Here is a 26,706-nt window from a genome sequence, read left to right as displayed (position 1 = left end):
ACATCACATCCACAGTGAGAGAGAGAGACAGAGAGACAGAGAGAGACAGAGAGAGAGAGAGAGAGAGAGACAGAGAGAGAGAGGGGCATACTGCCACTCACTTATACAGTCTAAGATTTCAGCCAGGCAGTAGTTCCAGCCATGGTGGGCAGGTCTTCTTATACCTCAACACGATCAAGATCATCTCTTTAGACATATAGGCAGACCCAGAGGCCCATCTTGTAAGTGATTCTAGATTCTGTCAAATGGGCAATTAACACTCACATACTAGACAATATAGTATGATAATTTTTTACTTAGTATTCATGCTATGTTAGGGACCATAAGTTATTTGAAGATCATTTAAAGTATAAAGGAGCAAACCGAGGCCATAGGGATATAGCTCAGCTAATAGAGTGCTTGCCTAGAATGCCCAAAGCCCCGTGTTCCATCTCAGCTCCAAGTGGTACATACCTGCAATCTTAGCACTTGGGAGGTGGAGGCAAGGGTATCAGAAGTTCAAGGTCATTCCTAGCTACATAGAGAGTAGAATGCCAGCCTAGAATACATGAAACACTAACAAAAAAAAATGGAGGAAACAAAACATGGTGACGATGTCTATAATCTCAGCACATGGGAAGCTGAAGCTGAAGACTTGTTTGAGGCCAGCCTAAGGTGTATAACAAACAGACAAATACAAATAAACAAAATACCGCCGATATTAAAGAACAAAGTAAAGCCAACAAAATGACTCAATGGTAAAACACCCACTGTGTAAGCCTGAGTTCAATCCCCAGATCCCACAGTAAGTAATGCCTTCCGAAAGTTGTCTTCTGACCTCTACGAATGTGCTGTGGCACACCCACGCTTATAAAATAAACATTTTATTATTTGTGTGGTCATGAGTACCACAGTGTGTGGAGGCTAGAGGAAAACTTTCAGGAGTTGTTTCTCTCCATTCACCGTTTGGATCCAGGGGATCAAACGCAGGATATCGGATTTGGCAGCAAGGGCCCTTACCTTCTGAATCATCTTACTTACTGACCCAACTTAAAAATAACAGTAATAAAGCTTAAGTTCTATGCAAAGACTAAATGCTTTTCTTCATATGTAAAGTTAGAAGCTGAATATACACAGGAATCCTAGAATCAATTCCCACAACTCCAAAGGGCAGCAAGGTGTGCCACTGAAGAATGTTTTAGCTGCAAAGAACAGAAAGCTAGGAGCTCACTATGTATGGGACTCTATGGATCCATCTCTTCCGTCAACTAATTAATCTCTCTCCCTTTCTATTTTTCTGGTACTGGGGACTGAACCCAGAGACTCACGCATGATAGACAAGTACTTATTTCTGAATCAGTCTTCAGCCCCTCACTGGGGGATTCTAGGCAGGGGCTCTACCACTGAGCCACACCCCAGCCCCTCACTGGGGGATTCTAGGTAGAGGCTCTACCACTGACCTGTATCCCTACCTTGCTAATCACAACTTGTATTTAACTTTGCTTATTGCTTGAAGCTTACATAGGGTGATTACCCTTTACAAGCTCACATTTTCTAGAAAGGCACGAAAGCAGATCTTCATTGACTGGCTCTTTGATAAGGATGCAACTTAAAAACAAAAAGATAAGAAAAGCATATATTTTCATCTCTGTAGCAGAAAGGAGGAACTGACCTATGCACCTTATATTCCTGTTTCCAACCTGACTCACACTACAGCAATAAAGGATTTTAAAGATTTCAAATGCCACAAATAATGCACGGATTGCATGCCTGCAATTGGCGAATGCATCTTAGTAGTGGATGTGGAAATAGTGACGTTCTTTCCTCCATGAATTTATTGCTCCTATTTCTGGGCCCTTGGTACTTCCTGACATCATCGCCAAACTCCTGCTAAAACTTTTATGGTGATCAGATACGGATGGGACGATAATTGGCAAAGCCTGCCATTCCACTCACTCCTACTCAGCAGAGTCTCCATTGATTCCTAAGAATCCTTGCTCTCTTCGGTCAATGTCAATATGTTGGGGACTTTTAAAAAGAAACACATAAATTACAACTCAAGGTTTTGCTTAATTATTTATAATTGTATGCATTTGCCCTAATGTTTTCTGCTGAATTTCAAGATCCAAGAGGCTGTTCTATCTTCTCCCTTTCAGCAGAATGGTTACTTGGTTATTACCCTTCTAGGTTCACAGAAATTTAGAGTTAAAATTGAGGGATGGTGGTACTCAGGGCCACAAGTCATGGAGGAATGAATTGCTCTAGAAAGGGATTTGCTAGAAATGCCAAGGTCCAGCATGAAAAAGAGGGGCACCTAGGACACGGACATAAATGTAGTTTTTTGCTTGGGGAAGGGCTAGTTTGAGAGATGGTTTCACATGGCCCAAGCTGGTCTTGAACTCTTGTATCTCAAGCCTTCACTTCTCAAGTGTTAGGATCACAGACTTGTAGAATCACAGCCCATGTACAAACACAGATGAATGGCAAGATGGGTGTCAAATGGAACCTCAGTGTATGTATCTTGTGTCGCTATCTTTGCTCTCCTTGAAAGAGAACTAAATGGGACTTGGGAAATGGCTCAAAAAGTAAAATGCTTGCCTCGAAAGCCAGAGGACTGAGGAACCACATAAAAACAGGAAATGGCCATGCATGTCTGTAATCTCAGAACTGTGGGGGCAGGGACAAGCAGATCCCACAACTTGGTGGCCAGTCTAGTTAAGTCAGTGAGCTCCAGGTTCAGTGAGAGACTCCAAATGTCTCCAAAAGTAAGGTAGAACTGGGCGTGGTAGCAATTGCCTTTAATTCTAGCACCCAGAAGGGGAAGGTTGGTTGTCTATGTACCTGGCTCAATATATTTCTGCAAAAAATAATTCATGTCAACATTTTCCATGTCCTCTTTCATTAACCATAGTAACACACACCCATAACACACTGCATAAATAATCCAGCAGTCAAGAGGCTGTGTTCTGGCTGGGTGGTGGTGATGCACACCTTTAATCCCTTCACTAGGGAGGCAGAGGCAGGCAGATCTCTGTGAGTTCAAAGCCAGCCTGGTTTACAAGAGCTAGTTCCAGGACAGGCTCCAAAGCTACAGAGAAACCCTGTCTCGCTCTGGGTGACATAGGTAATTTAGAGTCAACTCTGTCAAACAAAGACCCACTGAAAGATACCATGGTTCTAGAACTTCCTGCTCTTGGTTAGCTAGGAAAAATAACAAGCCTGTCTGAGAGACTTGAGGTCCCCATAAGAAAGTTTACAAGAGGGATCCAATCTTTGGAGTTTGGTAAATAGAGAACATACATTCACTTAGTGGGGAAAGTCTAGACTTTTCTCTGCTACTGTTTGCCCACAGGGGAGAAAAAGAAAAATCTCAAGACAAGGCAAAGGAGGTTAGTCCTCAAAGACAGACTTCCGCAAATTCTCTAGGCTGTTTCCCTGCAAGATAAAGCATAGAGGAATTTTCAAGACAGACCAGTGTCTCTTCCTTTCTGACCTTGGAAGAGCACGAAGAATGTTCAGGTTATCTTGCTGACTCTCTTCGTTAGCGCACCTGGAGACAAAGATTTCACATTCAGATCTCTGCACAGATGACTAATGAGAAAGAAAGGGCCGGAGAGTAAGAGTAACTTGAAGACCGACTCCACTATTCCAGGAGCGAGAAACTGAAGGCCAAGAAGTGAGGAATGCTCTGCCTGCTGCTGTGTGCCGATAAACACAAACCCAAACCCGATCTCTCGGCTTCTTGTCCTGGACTTATCAGCCCTCACACCATCTTGAGTGAAAACAACAAAGGCCCTTTCAGGGTTCTGGCAGACAGGACGACCCAGAATTTGTCAGGAGACAAAGATTTGAGGTGATGGACAGAATGGCTCAAAATGTTTGAGTATGTGGCTCATCTTGAAAAACAAACAAACAAACCCCAAAGGATAAGCTAGGGAGGTGGTTCAGCCAGCAAAACACCGACCGTGAGGACCTGAGTTCAGATCCACTCATGCGAACACCTGAATGCTGCGGTGTACATATGTAATCATGGTGCTGGGCAGGGAGAGGGGTGAGCATGTGGGGCTTGTGAGCCGGTCAGTCCAGCTGGATCAGTGAGTCCCCGGTTCAACAATCGAGCCTATCTCAAAAAATAAAGTGGAGAACAATTGAGGAAGATATTTGATGCCAACTCTGGCCTCCACGTGCATACGTGGTGTGTGCATACCCATGCACCAAACACATACACAGACGTGTACACATGCACAAGGAACTAACTTTGGGCCCCCAAAATCCATGTAAAAGAACCAGGCATGGTGCTATGCACCTGTAACCCCAGTGCTGGCAGCAGGGAGAAGAAAGGTAGATTCCTGGATGAAGGGCAGCCAGCTAGGCAAATTGATAAGCAAATTAGTGAAAAAAAAAAGTGGACAGCAATTGAGGAAGGACACCTGACTCTAGCATCTTGCAGCTACACAAAAGAGCACTCATGTGCATGTGCTCTTACACACATACGAACACACATGCACATGCTCCTATACACACATGTGCACACGCATGTGCATGCGCTCCTCTACACATATGAACACATGTGCACATGCTCCTGTACACACATGTGCACACACATGTGCATGCGCTCCTCTACACATATGAACACATGTGCATGCGCTCCTCTACACATACGAACACACATGTGCACATGCTCCTATACACACATGTGCACACGGATGTGCATGCGCTCCTCTACACATATGAACACATGTGCACATACTCCTATACACACATGTGCACACACTCACACTAACAAATACATACAGCATTTGTGAGTTCAGCCTGATCTACAAGGCAAGTTCCAAGATAGCCAGGGTTACAGAGAAACCCTGTCTCTGAAAAGAAATTAAAAAAAAAAAAAAGGTGGAGAGAAACTTCTTTTGGGGACCATTTTCACTCAGCCTGTCCCAACCTGGGATCAGTGTCATCAGAATTAAAATAAAACGCTCTGACAGAGAAGACCTAAAATGCTACTTCTGAGTGAATGGCCAGGGACAATCTCTCTGAAAGTGCATCTGAGCAGAAATTCAAAAGACTGGAGACAATTAAGGGACCAAGGCCGAGAACATTCCAGGTAAAAAGAAAAGCTAGTGAAAACCCTACAAGAGGAACAAGGTTGACACGGCGAAGAAGCAAAATCCCAAAGCTTCCAACTGTGGTTCTTCCCGAGAATACAATTTTCAGCTCCATTGTGTAGGAACTGGCGTTTCTATGCAGCTCACCCCTGATGACTGTGCTCGGCAAGGATCTCTCTGGTCATAAAATCTTGTGGAATTTTACAGGCTCACGCTCCAGAGGTGGAGAGCCTCTGAGCAAATGCACAGGAAGTTCAAGAGAAGGCCAACCTGCTTGTTTTCATTGGGATCATCAAGGTCTTACTGGCTAGGCTGGAGAAACGGCTCCGGTTAAGACTGCTTGCTGCTTTTACAGAGGACCCGAGTTTAATTCCCAGCACCCATATCAGGCTGCTCACACAACCTGTAACTCCAGTTCTAGGGTATGGGGGTTTGAAAGAAAACAGCCCCCAAAGGGAATGGCACTATTAGGAGGTGTGACCTTGTTGGAGGAAGTGTGTCACTGTGGGGATGGGCTTTGAGGTCTCTTTTGCTCAAGCTTCCCTCAGTGTGACTGTCAATCAACTTCCTGTTGCTTGCAAGATGTAAGACTTTGAGTTATTTCTCCAGCACCACATCTGCCTGCACGCCACCATGCTCCTCACCATGATACTAATAGACTGAATTTCTGAAATCGTAAGTAAGCTCCTTATAAGAGTTGTCATGGTCATGACAACTTCACAGCAATAGAAACCCTAACTAAGACAAAGGGATCCAAAGGTCTCTTCTGGCCTCCAAGGAAAATCCCACACACACACGTAAATAGAAATAAAGTAAATTACCTTTAATCCCAGCACTCGAGAGGCAGAGGCAGGTGGATCTCTGTGAGTTCAAAGTCAGCCTGGTTTACATAGTGAGTTCCAGAACAGTCAGGGCTACCCAGAGAAACTCTGTTTTCAGAAAAAAAGAAAGTGAATACATAAAGTAAAGCCTTTAAAAATAAACAAAAGATCATATTGCCAGGGATCCTAACTCGAGTGTTCAAGTTTGCACGACAAACATTTTACCCACTGAGCCACCTCCAGGTCCTACTATTACACCTTACAAAATATGTCAACATAAACAGGACATTTGATTACTTTAACTGAAGCAAGAGCCAGGAGAGGACACAATAGTTCCCTGCCCGTGGGGAAGTGCTTTGCTAAGATAGTAAGAGGCTGGATGGCTAAGGGTTGGGGGAAGGTGGATTTCTCAGCACTTACTGCACTGAGAAACAATATGATGGTGGCCAGCCCACCTTACCTTCTACTGAGTCATTCCTTTCTATCGATTGACTTTCTTCCATTCTTGATGAGCACTGTAAAGTCCAAGAACATCTAAGACCTCATGAGTTCTCAAGCATGCGTGCAATCAACAAATAACCCTTGATGAGTCTAAATGGCCTTTTTGAGATTGAGCCCACCTTTTTGCCCATGGCATGATTAGCTGTCCCTCTATTACAGCTTTCAGCTCAATCCTTGAATTCTGCCTTCTGCGCAAGCATTGAAAGACGAGTCCAGTCCAGTTCATTCTACCTCCCAACAACCTCCACCCACGTACACACGTACTCAGAGTACCCGGCACTGAGAAAATAATCAATATCCACTTGCTCCTTTGTTCAACAAAGACCTCCGAGGTTAAATACCTAGTGCTTAGCCTGCAGCTGGGGTTGGAAGCCTTATGCTTGATTCCTAGACAGATTTAAAATAACCGTTCTTTTTTGTTGTTGTTGTTGTTTGGCTGGTTAAATGGTTGGTTTGATTTGGGTTTCTTGTTTGTTTTGTTTTGTTTTTCAAGTCAGGGTTTCTTTGTGCAGCTTTATCCTGGAACTTGTTCTGTAGACCAGGATGGCTTCAAACTCAAAGATCTGCCTGCTCCTGTCTCCCGAGTGCTGGGATTAAGCCACCACCGCCTGGCCAGAAGTCTACCACCTGGCTAAAGCTGGCTATTCCTACTCTAGAGTTATAGTTTAGGGGTTGAGTACCTGCCTAGAATCCCCCAGTGAGGGCTAGGGTATGGCTTAGCAGTAGAGCATTTGCCTAGTGTAAGCAAGGCCCTGGATTCCATTCCTGGCACCATTAAGGAAAAAAATACAAAATTGACCATTCTCAAAAGATTTTCAGGAATCAGAAAGATCATAATGAGGAAATTATTTCCATAAAGTTGAGTTAAATATGCCCTGATAATCTGTGCAAGGATTTGCATACAATTAAGGACCTGGATCTCTGATCAAATTCCACCCTTGGCAATCTAACTGGGCCATCTGAGAGCCTAGCTGGCTTTATGAAGGCTTGTTAATCTGTCCTCTCTGGCTCCGAACTGGTGCTGCCAAACTGTAGGGTGCTAGAGGTTAAGCTTCTGCTCTCTCTCCAGCTCCTCGGATGACTGCCTGGCAGCGGAGGGTGGAATGACCTCATTCATCAGAAGGAAGGCACAGTGAGGCGTTCTGAGACAAAAGGTGACCTGCCAAGGTAAGACAAGGATTTTTAAGTCCAAATAAAAGCCAGCAGACACGCTTGATGAACCCTAATATGTAATGGGGGTAATTATAGGGTCCTGCTTACCACCCCACACATGGCAAGTGAAGCCCAGTGGCACATTTCCTGAGCCAGCTCCCCGAGATCCATTAAAGAAACAGGGAGCTTCTCCCCTTGCCTACAACCTAGGTCCGATATGTTATTTCCTCCCACACGCAACACGCACGAGCATTTGGTTCCCAAGCCAGATGCGTTTTATAGCTTGCAAAACGTGATAAGACTGCCCCAGAGTCCAAGTGCTTCTGTCTGTTCTAAGTCCAGAGGAGCTCATACTTTCCGTGTTTCCATCTGGGCCACACAGTGCTCTCTTTGTGCGTGTTTCCTGGTGAACTTTATCCCAGAGCAGTTGAGAAGTTCCAGATCCTAAGAGCTCATAGACAAAGCAATCGTACCTGGACAGCTTTTAAAACTAAGACCCCACTCACTCTTGTTAAGTGCAAGTCTCAAATGCTAGGCAGCGTTTCCTGCTAAGAGGAGGTGGCTGTGGGCGCCTGGAGTCTGGTTTACCTCAGTCCTAGACGGGTACTCCAGCGCATGCCCACAGTTGGACAGGGTGTGACTGGGTGAAGACAGAACAGGAAGCACCAGGAGGAACTAGAGAGGTGGCTCCCTCGTTAAGAGCACTGGCGGCTCTTCCAGAGGACCGAGGTTGAATTCCCAGCACCCACATGCTGCTCACCGCCATCTGTAATCTCAGTCTGCTAACCTCTCAGGACAACGGGCATATACATGGTGCACAGGCAAATTACCTGTATACATAAAATAAACACTTTTTAAAAAGCCACACACCTCCATAGCCTCTGCAAGGTGAAAGGAGAGCAGATATCCTCAACACCTCAGCTGATCAGGATTTTAAAAAGTGCTGCAACAGGGGACCGAGATGGGCCAGTCTGGGAAGTGCTACAGTGCAAGCCTAGGGACCTGAGTTCGATGCCCAGAACCCATGCACTAACTAACTAACTAAAATAAATAAATAAATAAGCTACAAATGGTAGATTGTAATTCCAGTGGGAAACAGTTGGATCCCTGGGTACTTGTGGAGACTTGATGACCATCAGTCTAGCCAATCTGACTACTCCAGTAAGAGACTCCGTCTCAAAACTCCATCTCAAAAAGAAAAAAAAAAATGTCTACAAGAGCAGGCACCAAATGTCCGGGACAGGCACCAAAGCTACAGAGAAACCCTGTCTCGAAAAACAAAACAAAACAAAACAAAACAAAAAAAAAGAAAGAAAGAAAGAAAAGAAAAGAAAGAAAAGAAATGGATATCGATTGAGGAATGACGCCTAAGGTTGACTTCTTGCATAACACACACATACACAAACTTTTTAACAATCTTGTGATTTACATAGTTGTAAGGCATGGAATTTTAAGTTATTCTTAATGCTCTGTTATTCCAGGAATCCGATCTTGGCGTCAATTACGTTTTTGACACATCCCAAGTTTCCAAAATGACAGGTGGCGACTCCTTTCTTCCATCCGTAAGAAGCTGTGTCCTAAGGAACTTGGAGAGGAGCAGACAAGAGTCAACCAGGGAAATCGAAGCGTGTGTGTGTGTGTGTGTGTGTGTGTGTGTGTGTAACACCCTCTTCTCACAGTCCTCCAAAGGGCAGAGGGCTCCGAGGATTCGCCTGCGAAGGGCGGGGGCCTCGAGCTTTCAGGGCCAGCACCTTGTGTAGGACCCAAGACCAGAGACCTGGACGCCCTAGGTCCAAGTTTTGCTTAAAAAGTACTGCGAGAGTGAGGGTAGGGGCGTGGCTGGAATTCTGGGAGGGCCACCCCGCCAGCCTCTGGAGAGGAAGCCTGGCCCCTTGGGTCCAAGAGCTCAAGGCCCCCTGACCTATAGATCCCCAGGGTCCACTGCACCCACGTCGCCTCGCTTCAGCCTCGCCCACCAGCGACAACCAAGACCCCTCTATCCGCTGCCTGCCTTAGCTAGAGCCTCTCAGTCCAATCCATGCTCGCTTCAGCACGACCCATCAGTCTGCAGTCTGCGAGGCCGAGCCCACAGGCTCTACTCTCTGTTCGGCCACTCTGGCGGCTCTAGCTGGGGCAGCTACAATCACCCCGTCCCACCTCGTTTAGGCCACGCCCACCCACCATCCAGGCCACGCCCATCAGGCCGTTTCAGGCGGGGTAGGGGCGCGTCCCCTCCCAATGGCCTCTCAACGCCACCCCTCCCCACCGCCCCTGCGGAGGCCAATCAGCCCCGAAGGCGGGCCCGGCTCCAGCTCCGCTCTGCAAGCCTCCAGGCCACGCCCACCGAGCTCCACAAGTCTCTTCCCGGTCCCCGCGGCAGCCTTAAGCGAGGCCGCCCCGCCCACTCCGGCCTACCCGGCCGAGACCCCGCCCACCTCAGGTGGGGCTGCCCCGCCCCCTGGCCTCCGAACCCCTCCCACCCCGCCCGCCTCAGGTGGGGCTTGCCCGTCCCTTCGCTGGTCCCAGCCGCGTCAGGCTACGTTTACCTCCCCGCTCGTCGCGGCTCGAAGCGCTGCAAAGTTTTGACATTTTGGCAGCGGAGACGCGCGTTGGCTCTCTCCGGCTGGCGGCTGTGGCGGCTGCCGACTCTCGAGGGCCGCTCGAGTCGCAAGTCCTAGGCGCTCCGCCGCCCGGAGTCCGGCGACCACGAGGCCCCGCCGCGTCCTCCCGCGCTCGCCCTCCCGGAGGCTGCAGCCATGTCTCGGGGGCCGGAGGAGGTGAACCGGCTCACGGAGAACACGTACCGGGTAAGCGTGGGACTCTGAGGAGGAGCTCGAGAGCGGTGGAGGGAGGTCTGGGACCCCGTGGAATCGGGGTTCGAGGCTGAGGGCGGAGGCTGGGAGGCCCAGACACTTGGGGACTCCAGGGTCCGAGGCCAGGAAAGTGCGCCCCGCCAAGCAGCTGACCCTTGTCGCCAGCGGGGCTGGGTCGAGATTCTTTCTCACTTTTGAGATAAAGTGGGGACTTTACATGGGAAAGGTCTCTCCTCCCACCCTGGGCTCTCGGAGACGCCCAGGGGACCCGCACATTTCCCGTGGTGGGGAGAAGGGGGTTGGAGACGTGGACGACAATCTGTGGGGTCCTCGGGATCCTTGCCCCACCCCCCAACTTCTCTTTGTGATCAGTGACGGTGCTGGTCTGACCGCTGGGACTAAACCCTTCCCAGATCCAAAAGAGGAGAGAGAGGAAAAAAAAAAGACAGGCTCGAGTTTCTTTGAGGAAAAGAAAGCGCTCAAGAATGTAGGGGAGAAACTCCTCCGTAATTAGGAATCAATCGCCAGGTGAGCCTGGCTCCCTCAACTCGGAATTTTCTAGGCTGCCAGCGAAACTGCTCTTGAAATGCCTTCCCCCCTCTTGGACTCTTTCATACCGTAGCTTTTAAGTTTAATTTGGCTTTTTTTGTTGTTTCCGTTTTTGGCAGTTTTATGCGTGTATGCGATGTTAGGATCTTGTTCGCTCGCGTTTGGCTTTTCCTACGTCCATGTTCTGGGGAGGTTGTTGGAGTCAGAGAGCACTGAGATTTTAATAAGAATTGACCTAAGCTAGCAGAACGCATGGTGATTGGTCGTTTAACTTGCATGTTATGTGAGAGAATTTTTCCAGAAACAGACATGGGATTAGTGGCCAGTTTAGTAAGTTTAAGTACTTATAAATGAATTCCATTTGAAATAAGATACGCGTTTAATCATATGCTATTAATAGAATACAAAACAACTTTTGTTTTAATTCCACTTAGGCCCATTGAACCCTAGAGATTTAAAGTTCTCTAAATTTACTTGTAGTCATGGTTAAAGCCTACTCTTTGGTCATTTCTGTAATTTTTTTTTTAATCCCTAAAATGGAGTTTAGATTTGCAAGGTCTGAGTGAGTTCCTGAAGTCAGAATTTATTGTCTTGTTGGAAAAATCATTTTAAAGCAGCATGAAAATATTTTCAAAATCCATTGAAGTTCAAAATTTATCAACTCTCTTCATCTGTGTATTATAACAGTTAACATGGATTATACTTTCTAGGTAGATATTATTATTATTATTATTATTTTGGAGGTCTGCAACTGTAACCAAAACTTGTTCCTATTGGTGTGTTTTCTTAACAAATGGCAACTTTTAGAAAAAAAACAGAAATTTGGATGTTAATTTAAAACCTTATATTTGGGTTGAGATTGTTCATACTTAGATGATCTAAAGGACTGGAGGCATACAGTGCTGATTGAGTATGTAAGTACACCAGTCTAACTCTTTAGCCTGGGGAGAGACAAGTTCCTCAGATGAGAGTTAAGGAAAAAGTGTAACTGAGGGGATGCAGGTGATTATTTGTGGGATCTGAGTATCTGCTTTGGGTAGAAAGCCCTAAAGTTTCTCAAACACACCGATTGTTTATCTTGCTGGTCTGGAAAGAAAATGTCAACTTGAGACAAGCAATCAGACTCTCTACTGCTTTTTCTTCACTTCTAACTGAAAAATCTTTGTTGGGGTGTGCCCAAGCAAATTACAGTGCTGCAAATATTAACCACCTTGGCAAGTCTTTTTAGCCACAGAACTGGAGCAAGAGGGAAATTGTTGATTTCTTTGTTTTAGTTATCCATATTTGTAAACATAAGACATAGTAAATTTTTCTTACGCTATTTTGTTGTTCTAATTTATTTAGAGACAGGGTCTCGCTATGTAGGCCTAACTGGCCTGGAATTTGATATGTAGACCAGGTTGGTCTCAGATTCAGAGCCTCCTTTCTCTGCCTCCTCCCAATTGCTAGGATTAAAGGGCTAGGTTTTTTTGTTTTTGTTTTTTCCTCTTCTTTGAGCCACTTTCGTTTATGTAGTCTAGGCCAGCCTCACTATGTACCCCAGGCTGGCCTCAGCCTCCCCAGTGCTGGGATTGAAAGTGCGTACGGCCACATTGGCTCATGGTTTTTGAAAGGTTATAGTAGATTGAAGATCAGAGACCCGTGCTTTATTGCTTTCCGTTCCCAGGTGTTGAAAATATGTCTCAAGCTTGCTAAATGTCAATTGATTTTAACCAGCTTTTCCTTAAAAATCACAGTACTAGACAGAAAGTTAGATTTTACATTTCCTGGGGTGACTAGATGCCGGAAAAGCCTTTTATCATAATCAAAGCTAAAAACAATTTAAGTGCAATATTGTCAAAATTCTACTGGCAATGTTGGTGAATGTTCTTTTAAAAACAGATTTCCCTCTGTGTTACCTAGCAATCTACAGTATTTTACTAATAGAAACACAACCTATCCAGGTGCGATTACAAAGGCCACCTGCAAATGAGATTTAATGTCTTGCCTGTCTGGGTTTTAGTTGTGTGTATGTTTTTTTTTTTAAGTGTATACTCAAATATCTCTTAAATAAAGGAATAAATTCTTTGGAGCAATGGGAGGTTGGTAAAGTAGTGTTCTCCTCTATACAGTATCAGATATCCTTAAATACATATTTATATATTGGCTTAGTTTTTTTAAAAACAGTACTTAGACAAATGATTACTGGATAGTTGTGCTAACTCCCAGAAGGATGTGTGTTTTACTGCCTCATAAACAAATAGCATGATAATGAGCCCTGAAATATGAAATACTGTTGATAGTTTGAGTTTAGCCGAAGATCCCAGTCCTTTTCCCATGCTTAGTATATAGTGTGCCCATAATTGCTCTCAAAACTCTCTTGTGATTTTGCAGTTTCCTGATGAATTCATGCTTTAATGGATGAGAATGAAGTAAAGTTAAAAAAAACTTAGCTTAAGAGGAACCACAGCCTGCCTAGCAGTTGGAAATTTTTTGTTTGTTTTTTGTTTTTGTTTGTTTTGTTTTTTTCGAAATAGGGTTTCTCTGTGCTAACAATTCTGGCCGTCCTGGAACTCAATTTGTAGACCAGGCTGGCCTTGAATTCACAGAGATCCACCTGTTTCTGCTGGGATCAAAAGTGTGCACCATCACACTCCCAGCTCTATACGAATCTTCTAGTGAGTGAAGGCAGGAAATGACACTCACAAAGGAAAGAGAGAAAGGAATGTAGACAAAATCTTTATCTATTGTCACTAACACAATAAGATTCATTCTATAAAAGAACTAAGGTGCAGTGTATATAGCTTAGGGGAGTGTGTGTGTGTGTGTGTGTGTGTGTGTGTGTGCATACATACAAAAGCTGGAGATATGGCTCAGCATTTACTGCTCTTCCAGAGGACTTGAATTTGGTTCCTAACACCCATGGAGGATGACTCATAACTGCCTGTATCTCTAATTCAGGAGATCTGATGCCTCTGGTCATCAAGGCACCTACGCTCACATGTGCACATATTCATACAACTTAACATAATAAAAAATAAGTCATTAGTCTTTAGAACAAACAAAATCAAATATACAGTACATTTTTAAAAGAACATTTAGCACCAACTGTAATTTCAAAAGTTCTTAGATTGTAATCCTTTTCAAGTCTTCGCAAAGTTATTTATAGTGCCAAGGAATAATTTAGAGTGGTGTGTGTGTATGCGTGTGTGTGAGCAGTGGAGAACAGAGGTCTACAGCAAGCATCTTCTTCCATCACTTTCCACCTTGTTTTTGAGACATGATCTCTCAGTGAGCTTGGAGGTTCACCATATTGGCTAGATTGGCTGGCTAATGAGCCCCAGACATCCTCCTGATTCTTTTTCACCAGTACTGGGATTTCAGGTGCATACTGCCTCCTTTGACTTTTTACGTGGTTGCTAGGGAATTTAAACTAAAGTTCTTTTTTGTTTGTTTGTTTTGTTTTGTTTTGTTTCGAGACAGAGTTTCTCAGTGTCGCTTTGGGGCCTGGCCTGGCCTGGCAGTCGCTCTCACAGAGATCCACCTGCCTCACAGTAAACTAAAGTTCTTATACTTATGCAAAAACACGTTACCTACCAAGTCATTTCCCAACCCCCACATTTAGTTTTCAAAATAATTATGCCAGGCATGGTGGCACATACCTCTAGTCCCAGCACTTGGGAGAAAGAGAGAGGCAGGTGGATCTCTGTGCTTTCAAGGCCAGCTTGGTCTGGAAAGTGGGTTCAGGCTAGCCAAGGTTGCACAGTAAGACCCTCCCTATCTCAAGGGGAAAGATACAATAAAATGTTCACATAAACCAGTCAGTAAATTTCAGCTTTTCAAGAAGGCCTGTTTAATTCTCTTAAAATAACCAGTCTATCTCCCAACCCCACCTTAAGCTACTTTACCTTTCTGCCCATAAAATTTACAACTGTAGAATATAGCATGTGATGTGTTTATTCATTATGTTTGTTCATCTGTCTTTCCTCCCCAACGGGAATGTGAGCTGCACACGGTAAATAACTCTGTTTTGTTGTATTTCAAGCACCTAGAACAGTTCCTGGTTCGAAGGTGTATTTGTTGAACCAGTGCACAGTCAATCAATTTAAGTGTTTAATCCTTTGTTCAGATCTCTGCTCCCTCCCGTGACATTTGCATGAAGTGCTTTGTATCATTATAATACTATCTAAAGGTAGATGTGGGTGTTGTGTTACCATTTTTTAAAGATTTTATTTAACCCAACCCCTCACGAGCTACAGCACTCAGGAGAATGGGCCCTGTTCCTCACTTGGGCAGCACAGTAGAGTTGACCCGGTAGACAGGGGCACTGGTAAGCCAGCCCTGAGGGCCTGAGAGGGATATAGCTGGTACTGCTTCCCTTGTCTACCACCTTCAGCTTTTGAGGGAGCTGACCCTCCCCTGTTTACCAGCTTTACTCAGGAAAGCAGGCTCTGCACCTCTCACAGAGGAACTGACCCTGTTGATGGTGAGCTGACCCCGAGAATATGAGTGTGGGAGGTCTGGTTCTTCCCCCCATATGGCAGCATGGGCTGGGGAGAGATGTCCTCCTGCCCCTCAACTCCTGAGGCAGGTAGGAGAGCTGGTCCTGAAGTCGTAAGAGTGGGAGAGATGCCCCTGCCCCCTCCCCACCATCTTGCAGCACTTGGGAGAGTGCAGGCCTGTACCTCTCCTGGGAAAGCTATGAGCATGGGAGAGCTGTCCCCACTACTCATCTGTCATGTCAAGGTGTGGGTGGGGGAGAGATGCCCCCCTTTACTCCCCACCCTCACCACTGCGACAGAGGAGGGAACTGACCCTGTTGGCAGAGGCATGGATGAGCTGGCCCTGAGGGTATGAGAGTGAGATAGCTGGCCACACCCTTCTTGTCTGCCCTGTGGTGGTAAGGATGAGGGAAAGATGCTCTCTCCCCTCCTTTTGCCCCTGCCACCTGTGGTGGGCGAGGGAACTAACCCTCCCCCTTACCAACTGCAGCACTTGGGAGAGTGGCCACTACACCTCACCTAGGCAACATAGTAGAGCTGTGTTCAATGGTGTAAGTGTGGGCCTTGCCCCTTACTCATTTCTGCAAGGGGTGAACTAGCAAGGGCAATGGTGGAGAGCTCATCTTGGTGGTGAAGACAGGGCTGACTAACCCTGCAACTACCCAGGCCCATAAGCAGGGTTATGAGTTGGCCCATCCCAACATTTACCCCAACTATGATCTACTGGAGCACACGAAGGGGCTGATCCTGCAGACCCAGCGCTGCAGGATCTTCACGACACAGGACAACAACAGAATATCCAAGAGAGTCCCAGTAAGGACCCAGCATTGATAGTGTAGCAGAAACCAGAGGTCTAGCTTCTTTTTTTTTTTTTTTTAGGCAAGAATATATTTATTATCTAAAACTGATTTTCTCAAACATTCTTTTTTTATTGAAAATTTCCACCTTATCCCCTCCTCCCACTTCCCTCCCCTCTCCCCACTCCCCCACTACAACTTCTATGATGAGATTTTTTTCCTTTTTTTTCTTTTTAATTTAATTTAATTTTTTTGGAGGGGAGGTTACAAGGGCAGAGGGATGATACAAAGGGACGGGAAATGAATGGAATCGAGATGCATGATGTGAAAGACACAATAAATAAAAAAAGTTTAGAAAAAGAAACAAAATTTTTTTCTTGAACTTTTTATTTTATGTATATGAGTGTTTACCTGAATGTATGTGTGTACACCACATGCATACCTGGTATCTGTAGGGCCTAGAAGAAGGCATCACATCCTCTGGAACTGGAATTACAGGCAGTTTTGAGTTACCTTGAGGGTGCTGGGAGTTGAGTCCCATCCTCTGCAAGAGCAGTGAGTACTCTTAACTGCTGAGCCATCTTCAGCACCAACCATTTTTAAGTTGAGAAACAGACCTGGAGCTTTAGTCATCCCATTGCCTCTGAATAGTGATTGTGTCTGGTGACTAACAAGTGTACACACCAAATACATTTTCATAATTTGGTCATCTAAAATGTCACTGAAATTTTCTCTTTTCTGGAAATTCATCTTCATAGACATGTTTTGAACAAACCATTAAGAAATGGAGATACATTTGTTCTCTTACTGTGTAGAGTAAACCATCTGGGCATGTTGTTCCCTTGTTTATCTTCACAGCTTGAGTTTAATGGGGGTTATATAAGGGGTCTGCTTGGTTGCCAGAGTGGGTAGACAAGTCTAGTATATAAAGCTTTATAAGAACCCTTGTCTAACTGAGCATACTGGCTTACTCCTTTAATCACAGTACTGGGGAAGCTGAGGCAGGAGAATAGCTGTGAGTTAAGAACAGCCTTGGCTACAGAGTAAAACACTGTCTCAGAAAAGTAAAAAACAAGTGCTGGAGAGATGGATGGCTCAGCAGTTAATTAAGAGTACATAATGCTCCTCCAGAGGACCGGAGTTTGGATCCCAGCACCCAAGTTGGATGGTTCACAACTCTTTGCAACTCCAGCTCCAGGTATCCCATATCCTCTTTTGGCCTCTTTGGGCACCTGCATACACGTGTTGTGTGCACACAAACACACACAAATAAAAATAAATCTATTTTAAAAATCAGTAGCTTTTTTTAAAAAGTCAAAAAAAAAAAAAAAGAAAGAAAGAAAGAAAAAAGAAAACTGCCCTCTGAGGTGTACTTATTTCTGTTGCTCTGTACTCTATTTGGCATCTGTCTTTTCCTAGAGCTCTTCTTCCTTCAGGTATCCTAAAGATAAATTGAGATTTGCAGAAGTCTGGACAACTTGCTCTTAGCTATCCAGTGACTAAAATGGGGATCTGATATGAGAACCCTGTGCAAGGGAACAATAGGAAGAGTTGCTAGGTTTTGAATATGAATGGGAACAGCCCAGTAATTTAGCTTTTTGTTTGGTAAAATAAAAATAAAGGGAACAAACAATAGTTTGCCTTTTGCTAGCAAAACATGTTTTTGTTTCTAAGGAGTTTTACAACTATGGTAACATGGCTGTGCAGTATCCTTTATTATGTGAGAGAAGTTGGGCCAACATAGAGCAATGACATCCTCTGTGAGTTTCAGGTAGCTTTTTAGTTTATATTTGTGACATTTTTCAGTACTTAACATTATGTCTGGCCTTGCATAGACTTGCAAAGGAAACCTAGTGTGCGTAGAATTAATTGAGAGGTTTCTTTTTCTTCAGCATTCCATGTGAATGTTTATTCTACAGTTACAAAGTCAAAACTATTATAAAACTGCATTAACATTGACTTAACTTACCTGTGACACAGATAGTCACAAAGTAAATACTATGTAACCAGTACCCAGATCAAGAAGTAAACTAAGACAAGCCCCACTGAACTGCCCTTGTGTTATCTTCTGGTCACTATACAGCATGGGAAGTCACTCTTCTAACCTCTAATGGTATTTGCTTTTTTATCTTTTATTCATTATGGTTATCAGATTCATCCATGTTGGAACGTTAATTGTCATTGCGCATTCTTGTTGCTGATTGATATTTTACCATCAGAATATATCACAGGCATTTTTGGGTTGTTTTCAGACTTCTCCAGGATGTCACAAATGATGCTTTGTAACACTCGGGTATGTGTCTGATAGGTATACACCCTTGTATTTCTTGGGTATGTACACAGGAGTAACTCGACTAAGTGTGAAGCATTTAGATCTTGAAATTTAGTAGGAAGTGCTGAGTGGTTTTCCACAGTGGTTGTACTGGTTGACTCCCCTAACTTCCCTGTACTCAGCCTATGAGAGTTCCAGTAGCTCTGTATGTAACCTATTGTTGTTGGTCTTTCTTCATTTTTGTTCTCTGATTGGTATGTGTAAATGAAAATTTGACATTTAAAATGTTTGCCCCAGGTCTGCTGATGATCTGTTTCTGTGCAGGATCTTATATAGATCTGGTAGGAGATACTGTCAGAGACAGAGTCAGGACCTATTGTGATTTTGGGTCTCAGGCTCTATTGCTAACAGTTTTCACTATAGTAAAACATTAACTCTATTAGAGACTACACTGTCATAGCTGGATATATTAAAAAGTTTTATTATGGAAGAGATGCCCAAGACTTAGATGAGTTCTATTTAAATACACTGGAATAGAATCTAGAGTTTCAGTCAATTGGATTTTCTTACTCATTGAGTGTTAATGAAAGTACCTTTCTATATAACTTTTCTTAGAAATGTACAAATTTTATTGATATTGGTACTGTAAGCTAGTTTTTAAAGGTAGTTGCAGTGAGTTACAGTGTAATCAAGAAATTTCAGTGCTGGTATCTACTAAAGGAAATGTTTTGTGTCTCTGTCTGATTCATTCTCTCTCTCCCCCTCTCTCTATATGTGTGTAGGAAGAGCATGTGTGCATATATTGTGTGGATGTATACATATGTGTATGCATGTATTTGGAGGCCAGATGTCAACATCAGGTGTCATCTTCAGTTACATTTCACTGTATTTTTTCAGACAGGGCTTCTCACAAAACCTGGAGCTCACTGATCATGCTAGGCTGGCTGACCAATGAGCTCTTTGGATACGCTTGTCCTTGGGTTTACAGACTTGGCTGCCACACTTGTTGTTTACATAGTGTTGAGAGATCTGAACTCAGGTCCTCATACTTACTTGATAGTTACTATATCCACTAAGCCATCTCTGTAGTCCAGGAAATGTTTTGTTTGGTTGTTTTGTGCTTTTTGTTCTTTGTTTGTTTGTTTTTGAGACACAGTCTCACTATGTAAATTCTAGACTGGCCTAGAATTCACTATGCAGCCTAGCTGGCCTTTGGCTCACAGATTAAAGGCCTGTGCCTCACCACACCTGGCCAGAATGTTTCTTTTAATTGGAGTCTTTATCCTGATTGTATTGTAATTGTATGTACTTGAAAGCAAGTCCTGGAAAGTACACCTTTCTGCATCTCCCACAATGTTTTATGTGTTTGTCAAGTTAAGAGAATTTTAAAACTATTTTTCTCTTCTTAACAGACTATTTTCAAAGTTTCTATGAAAATTCTAAAAATAAGTCATCCAGAATCTCATAATGCATAGATAATACTAGTTGTTGTAGTCAACTCTTTCCAGTACATATTTCCATGTCAGTGTAGCATTAATAATAAAAACCCAGAGACAGATATTGGGACTTAAGCTGAAGATCAGAGAAGCAAAGCTGCCAAGCACTAGAGAGATCTTACCTCTACCAAGGCTCAGACAAACAAAGGGAAGACCCAGCAATGCTCTCCACCAACCTCAAACTCTACACTCCACCAAGTTCCTGTTTCTTTCCAGCCTCCTCTACTCAGCCATATTGCTCCTGTCTCCACCTCCCTAGTTCTGGGATTAAAGGTGTGTGATCTCAAGTGCTGGGACCACCTTTGTGTGAGCTCTGTTTCTCTTTTAGACAGATTCAGCCCAGGATGGCCTTGAACTAACAGAGATCCACCCGCTTCCTCCTCGGTTCCCAAATCCTGAGATTGAAGGTGTGTGCCACTACTCCCTGGCTTGTGCGGCTGACTGGTATGGCTGCTTTGCCCTCTGATCTTCAGGCAACCTTTATTTATTAAAACACAAATAATATACCACAACTGTATTTCTCCTTTTTTGTCTAAAATAAAAAAGGCTATATAAGAAAAACTATATATAATAAGAACAATAACTTTTTTGCAAAATATACAGGCAATAAATACATTAACAATGTCTCATCCATTTGCATTTGACAAATTGAGAGAAAATACTCCATATCTATCCTATCTTGGTGAGTCCAAAGTCACCATTTTGATGACTCGACAGTATTCTGAAATTCTTCATGATTTATTGATCTAGCCCTGCTGTTAGATATAGATCATTGCCAGTAGTTTGCTATTAAGACACTGCAGTGGGCATGACTGCATTTAAAGCTTTACCCCAATCTAGGTAAATTCCCAGAAGGGAGCTGTAGGTCCAAAGGTTGCTGCATTTTAAAGCAAATATGCACCATATAATGTAATATGCGTTGTGTGAGTACACCTTACCCTGAACTCCATAGTCAGTTACAGAGATGTTTTAAAACCACTTCCCTTTTAATCCAGAGAGAGACAGAGAGAGATTTTATGTGTTTATGGTAGAAAAACATACCCTATCAATGATATATCAAATATAGACATTGTCTAGAACACCTGAGATTTCATTTCTACCACAATTAGTGTAATTTGGAATGTATGGTATTTACAGAGTAATCATATGGCATTGTGAACAATCAAACCTCTATGCTTTTGTTTTCATCAGTCCTAATTTAGTCTTTTCTGTTTCTCTGCTTTGATTCTCTTTCTGATTTGTCACTGACTTTAACAGTTACCTCAAATCTTTGTTGATAAAGGTGAAACAAGTGTAAATGAGATAAAATGTTTCAGTTTTCTCTCCCTTTCTGGCGGTGGGGTGGGGCTGAGGTTATGTTGTTGGTATGCTCCCAAAACAGGGAGTAAAATAGATGAGCAAACCTTCGAGATCTAAATGGTTGTTTACAGGCTGAAGAATGTGCACATTTGGCCTTGTAACAGCAGGGGATTGAGATGCCCTCCAGTTTGTTGTTTCAACTGCTTTATTTATTTGCCATCTTGAAGATGAAAGTGCTAAAGTAGTAACAATCCCTTCACTATAAAATGTATAGTAACGGCTGGACAGGGGACTCTAGTTTAGGTCCTAGCACCCAGGACTCAGCTGCCTATAATTCCAGTTTCTGGTGAACCAACACCCTCTTCTGGTCTCCACACTCACTGCACTCACGTGTACACATGTGCAAACACACACAAAAATTAAAAATAAAATCTTTAAAGTAACAAAAAAGTTAAGTGGAAGGCAGCAGGAAACAAACTTGCCCTTTCTACACTCTTACCTTCTTGAGTATTTACAAAATTTAGCAAAATTTACTTTTTAAGATTCTGTGTGTGTGTGTGTGTGTGTGTGAGAGAGAGAGAGAGAGAGAGAGAGAGAGAGAGAGAGAGAGAGAGAGAGAGAGACAGCACACCCAATAAGGTCAGAGAACAACTAGGAATTAGTTCTTCCACTATGTGAGTTCCAGAGATCAAACTTAGCTTGAGTTAGGGTTGGTTAGCAGGTTAGAAAGCAAGTGCCTTTACCCACTGAACCATCTCTTTGGCCCTGAAATGGTTACTTTTATGTTTCACCAAAAATAAGCAGAAATAGATATATAGATTCCATTTCAATTAAATATATTGTAACTGAGGTAAAACTTGTTGCTTGCTACCTGTTTTGTAAGTTAACCTTTAAACTTTAAAATCTTAAAGTCTTTTATTTTTCTCTTAAATTTTACATATAGGGATATTTGAGATGCTTACTAATCTGAAACTACAATCGCAACAGAAATTAAATTGAAAACATTCAAAGTACAATTCTTAAGATTGTTTTTAAAGTTTTTCCCGTTGCCAATAGTTGATCTTTTTCTAGGTTCAGCTGTGTACATGACAGGTTGAAAACTAGTGATAACCTGTGAAAAGTATGGGAAGTTCATCTGATTAGAGCACACTGCTCAGGACAGACACGGGGATGATAGGTTAGGACAGATGAGGTGTCACAGCCACTCCTCTTAAGTGAAGAGCTGGCCCTGTGACTTACTAAGAAAGTACAGGCAACATTCCTGTCACTTTCAGATGCTTGTCAGAGTCTGGTTCCTGGGACTGCAGGTGATAGTTTATTTCCGACTGAAAAACATCCTCAAAAAAAGAAAAAACAGGAAAATGATAATTCCTTCTACTTGTGTTGTGTTATGATTATTTTAATGAAATTTTAGTGGTTGGGCTGGAGGTATGGCTCCTAGTATAGGGCTCATTTTCCTAGCTTGAGTGAAGTCCTGGATCTAAATAGATAGGGTCCAGGAAAACGACTCAGTGGGCAAGAAAGCTTGTGAAAGCATGAGAAATTGAGTTCTGATCTGGTGCCGTAGAAAAACCCAGGAATGGCCACATGTTTGCCTGCAACAGCAGCACTGTGCAGGGTGAAGACAGGAGCATGGCAGGAACCACTGGCCACTAGCCTAGCTAGCTCTACTACTTGTCTCCACAAAAGAAGACAGTGAAAGAGCAGAATACCCTATCCTCCTAGCCTCCATGTGTGCACAGGCATACAAACCATTTACACACAGGTGTTCATACACCACACACACATATGAACATATACCATGAACAAATGAATTTTAATTTATTTGTTAGCATGAGTGTCATTACTTGGAGTAGCTTAAGGTACAGGATATCAACCATGTTTGTTAGTACATTGCATCTCTAAGTGTGCAAAATATTTTTTAAACGTATAAAACCTGATTTTTTTTTTCTTCCTTTTCTTGGTGTTTTGTTTGGTTTTGTTTTCAAGACAAGTTTCTCTGTGTAAGAGCTTTGGCTATCCTGGAACTCGCCTTTGTAGACCAGCTGGCCTCAAACTCACAAAGATCCCCCTGCCTCTGCCTCCCAAGTAATGGGATTAAAGGAGTGTGTCACTGGTGTAGGAGGCCCTTTTGTATTTGTGTTGGTTTTTGGTTAATAACTAAAACCTGGTTCTTACTAAAGATCCATCAAGCCGGGCGGTGGTGGCGCACGCCTTTAATCCCAGCACTCAGGAGGCAGAGGCAGGCGGATCTCTGTGAGTTCGAGACCAGCCTGGTCTACAAGAGCTAGTTCCAGGACAGGCTCCAAAGCTACAGAGAAACCCTGTCTCGAAAAAAACAAAAACAACAACAACAACAAAAAAGATCTATCAAAATGTTGTGCCCATTGAGAAGATTTCTTCAGTTAACCAGTGCATCTATTATGTTATCCCACATTTGACACATCTGATACTTAGTAATGCCATCTTCCTCTGTTTGTGTAACGCTTCCGTTTTCTCTCCTATAAATAAAAGACAACAATGTGCTTCAGGGCTGGAGAGATAAATCAGTGGTTAATAGCACATACTGCTCTTATAGAGAACCCAACTTCAATTCCCAGCACCCATGTCAGGTGACTCACAACCCCTTATAACTCCAGTTCCAAGGCTGGAGAGATGGCTCAGGGGTTGAGAGCGCTGACTGCTCTTCCAGAGGTCCTGAGTTCAATTCCCAGCAATCACATGGTGGCTCACAGCCATCTGTAATGAGATCTGGTGCCCTCTTCTGGCCAGCAAGCATACAGACAGACAGAACATTGTATACATAATAAATAAATAAATGTTTAAAAAAAAAAAAGAACTCCAGTTCCAGGACAACTGATGGCTTCTGGACTCCACCGGGCACCTGCACGCACAGGCGCACACATATACATAATTTTAAAACAATTTTAAAAATAGTGTCTACTTATGAGGTTCAAATGTGATAGTAAAATAATGTCAGGCACATGGTAGGTGTTCAGTTAATGTTAGCTGTAGGAGTAGTGTGTGTTAACTCGACTGCAATCGTCATGCAGGCATTGATTTTCTACCTTTTTTACTGCTATTCTCAGTATCTAGAGGAGTGAGTGATGCATGGATTGAGCTAGATAAATATTTGATAAAAGATCAGTGCTGAAATTATCAGCACACATTTTCCCTACGTTAGTTAGCTATATACTCCTTCAGCAATCATTTTTTATTTATTTATTTATTAAAGATTTCTGCCTCCTTCAGCAATCATTTTAATCCTTCACTGTTCTAAGACAGGGTAAGAACTCAGAGATTTCTGTATGTACAGTCTTCAGGATAAATACTGAAGATTGGTACTGATCACATTCTGTAGCACAGTTGAAAACCCAGAGACAGAAACTGAGGTTCAACCTGAAGGTCAGAAAAACAAAATAGCCAGCTACTGACTCTTACCGTTACCTCAGTCCGATATGGCGATTCTGCCTCCAGGAATCTCAGAATGAAACTGTGAGCGAGAGCTGTCTCCTCCCATTTTATATTCCTCTCTAGTACTGGGATTAAAGGTATGTACCGCTATTGCCTTGATTTTATGGAAAATTAGTGTGGCTATTGAGATTAAAGGTGTGTGTCACCACTACCTGGTCTGTAAGGCTGATTAGTACAGCTGTTTTACTCTCTGAACTTCAGGCAAGCTTTGTTTATTAAAGTACAAATGAAACATCACTACAACATTCTGGTGACCTAAATTGTTACTTGCTCCTTAACCAAGGGGACTGAGAAAGTGGCAATAATAACAACTGCCTTGTTTCAAGCACCTGTTCTTCTACCAAGCTTACCACAAGCATCCAAGCATCAGCTATGTCCTGAATTACCACAGCTGTGCCCAGGTGCTGTGGTCACCACCAGAAACCACAGTGGAGAATAAAGCAACAGGGTCTGCATAGCTAATGACAGAACAATACTGCCAAAGCGTCACACTTCCAGCTCTTGCCCTCAGCTTTGAGTGCCAGCGATTGATTGTTTCTTTGACCTGTCCCAGGAGGGTGCCGCCTTTTTATGTTCATGTCTTTATTTTTCTTAACTTCCTTTTTCTTTTTTGTGTTTTACTAGGGATAACATCACAGCTTCCTGCATGCTAGCCTGTTTTCTACTGAGCCATATGCTCTACCACTTGAGCTACGTTCCAGTACTCTTTTTACTTTCTCTTTTGAGGTAGGGTCTCATTAAATTTCTCAGGCTGACTTTGAACTCAAGTTCTTGCTTCAGCCTCCTGAGTAGCTAGGATCCCCAGACCTAGTATGAGGCCTTGCTTATCTGTTCATTTCTTTGGATTTTGTTGTTTCTGAATTAGGCAAAAGGAAATGATTATGCTTGAGAGAGGTTGTTTTTTTTTTTTTTTTTGGCAGTCTGTAAGAAGTTTTCAAGACAGTGGATATATGAAAGAAGTAGATGAGAAACAAAAATTATATACTTTCTGGGCTGTGGAGATGGGTCCGTGGTTAAGACTGTACATAATGCGCTTGCAGAGGACCCAAGTTCAGCTCCCTGCACCCACACTGGTGGCTAACAACCACCTGTAACTCCAGATCCAGGAGATCAAAATTCACAAGTACAGACCAACACTCAACACAATACATACACATGAATCTTAAAAAGCATATATTTAAAATAGATTTTTATTCCCCCATCCTTCAATTTGAGAATATAAGTAAAGATTGTGAGCTGTCTTAAAATCATTTGATTATCAGCCGGGCAGTGGTAGCACGTGCCTTTAATCCCAGCGCTCGGGAGGCAGAAGCAGGTGGATCTCTGTGAGTTTGAGGCCAGCCTGGTCTACAAGAGCTAGTTACGGGACAGGCCCCAAAGCTACAGAGAAACCCTGACTTGAAAAACAACAACAACAAAAAAGTGACTTGATTATCTAAAATTTTTTTCTCTCTATTACAAGGGTTGCAATTTTAATGCACATTAGAATGGTCAGTCCCTTTCATGGGGACTCATTAGAGTTATTGCACACAAACGGTACTTGTGTGAAATGAGTGTACTTTGATCTGATAAAGTTCCTGTTGCTGTTAAGTACTTTGGGGGATTTCTAAACAAATTCAGCCTAGCATATAAACCATCCTTTCCTGCAAATCCATTGTTTGCTTTTTTTTTTTTTTAAGTCTTAGTCTATCAGTCTGGCTGACCTGGAACTCACTATGTAGGCAGACTAATCTGGAATTTATAGAATTCCTCCTGCCTTTGCCCTCCAAGTGCTGGAATTAAAGCTACACCTGGCTTATTGCAACTTTTTATACCAGGACATGACCTTTTAAAAACAGCAAGCAGGCAGGTAAGACTATTTAACCAATAATCTAGTGTACTCCTAGACAGTTATTTTAAACCCATGAACTACTCAATTATTATTTCTTTAATGCCTACCTTCAAAAAAATTGGGGATATGTGTGTAT

At 43.1% G+C, this 26,706-nt stretch overlaps 1 protein-coding gene across 1 annotated transcript in view; it reads left to right on the top strand.

Annotated features, from left to right (window-relative positions):
• Window positions 1–10,049: 10,049 nt before the first annotated feature.
• Window positions 10,050–26,706, top strand: part of Baiap2l1 (BAR/IMD domain containing adaptor protein 2 like 1) — a 100,020-nt gene continuing 83,363 nt past the window's right edge. The window contains exon 1 of the mRNA XM_041677962.1: window positions 10,050–10,365. Coding sequence (XP_041533896.1) covers window positions 10,315–10,365 — 51 coding nt within the window. The 5' untranslated portion in view covers window positions 10,050–10,314. The remainder of the gene's footprint in view (window positions 10,366–26,706) is intronic.

The sequence above is a fragment of the Microtus oregoni genome, unplaced genomic scaffold (assembly GCF_018167655.1).
Source record: "Microtus oregoni isolate MIOR12 unplaced genomic scaffold, Mior012 000029F_ref0000214, whole genome shotgun sequence".
NCBI lineage: Eukaryota > Metazoa > Chordata > Mammalia > Rodentia > Cricetidae > Microtus > Microtus oregoni.
This window is presented reverse-complemented; position numbering and strand designations above follow the sequence as displayed.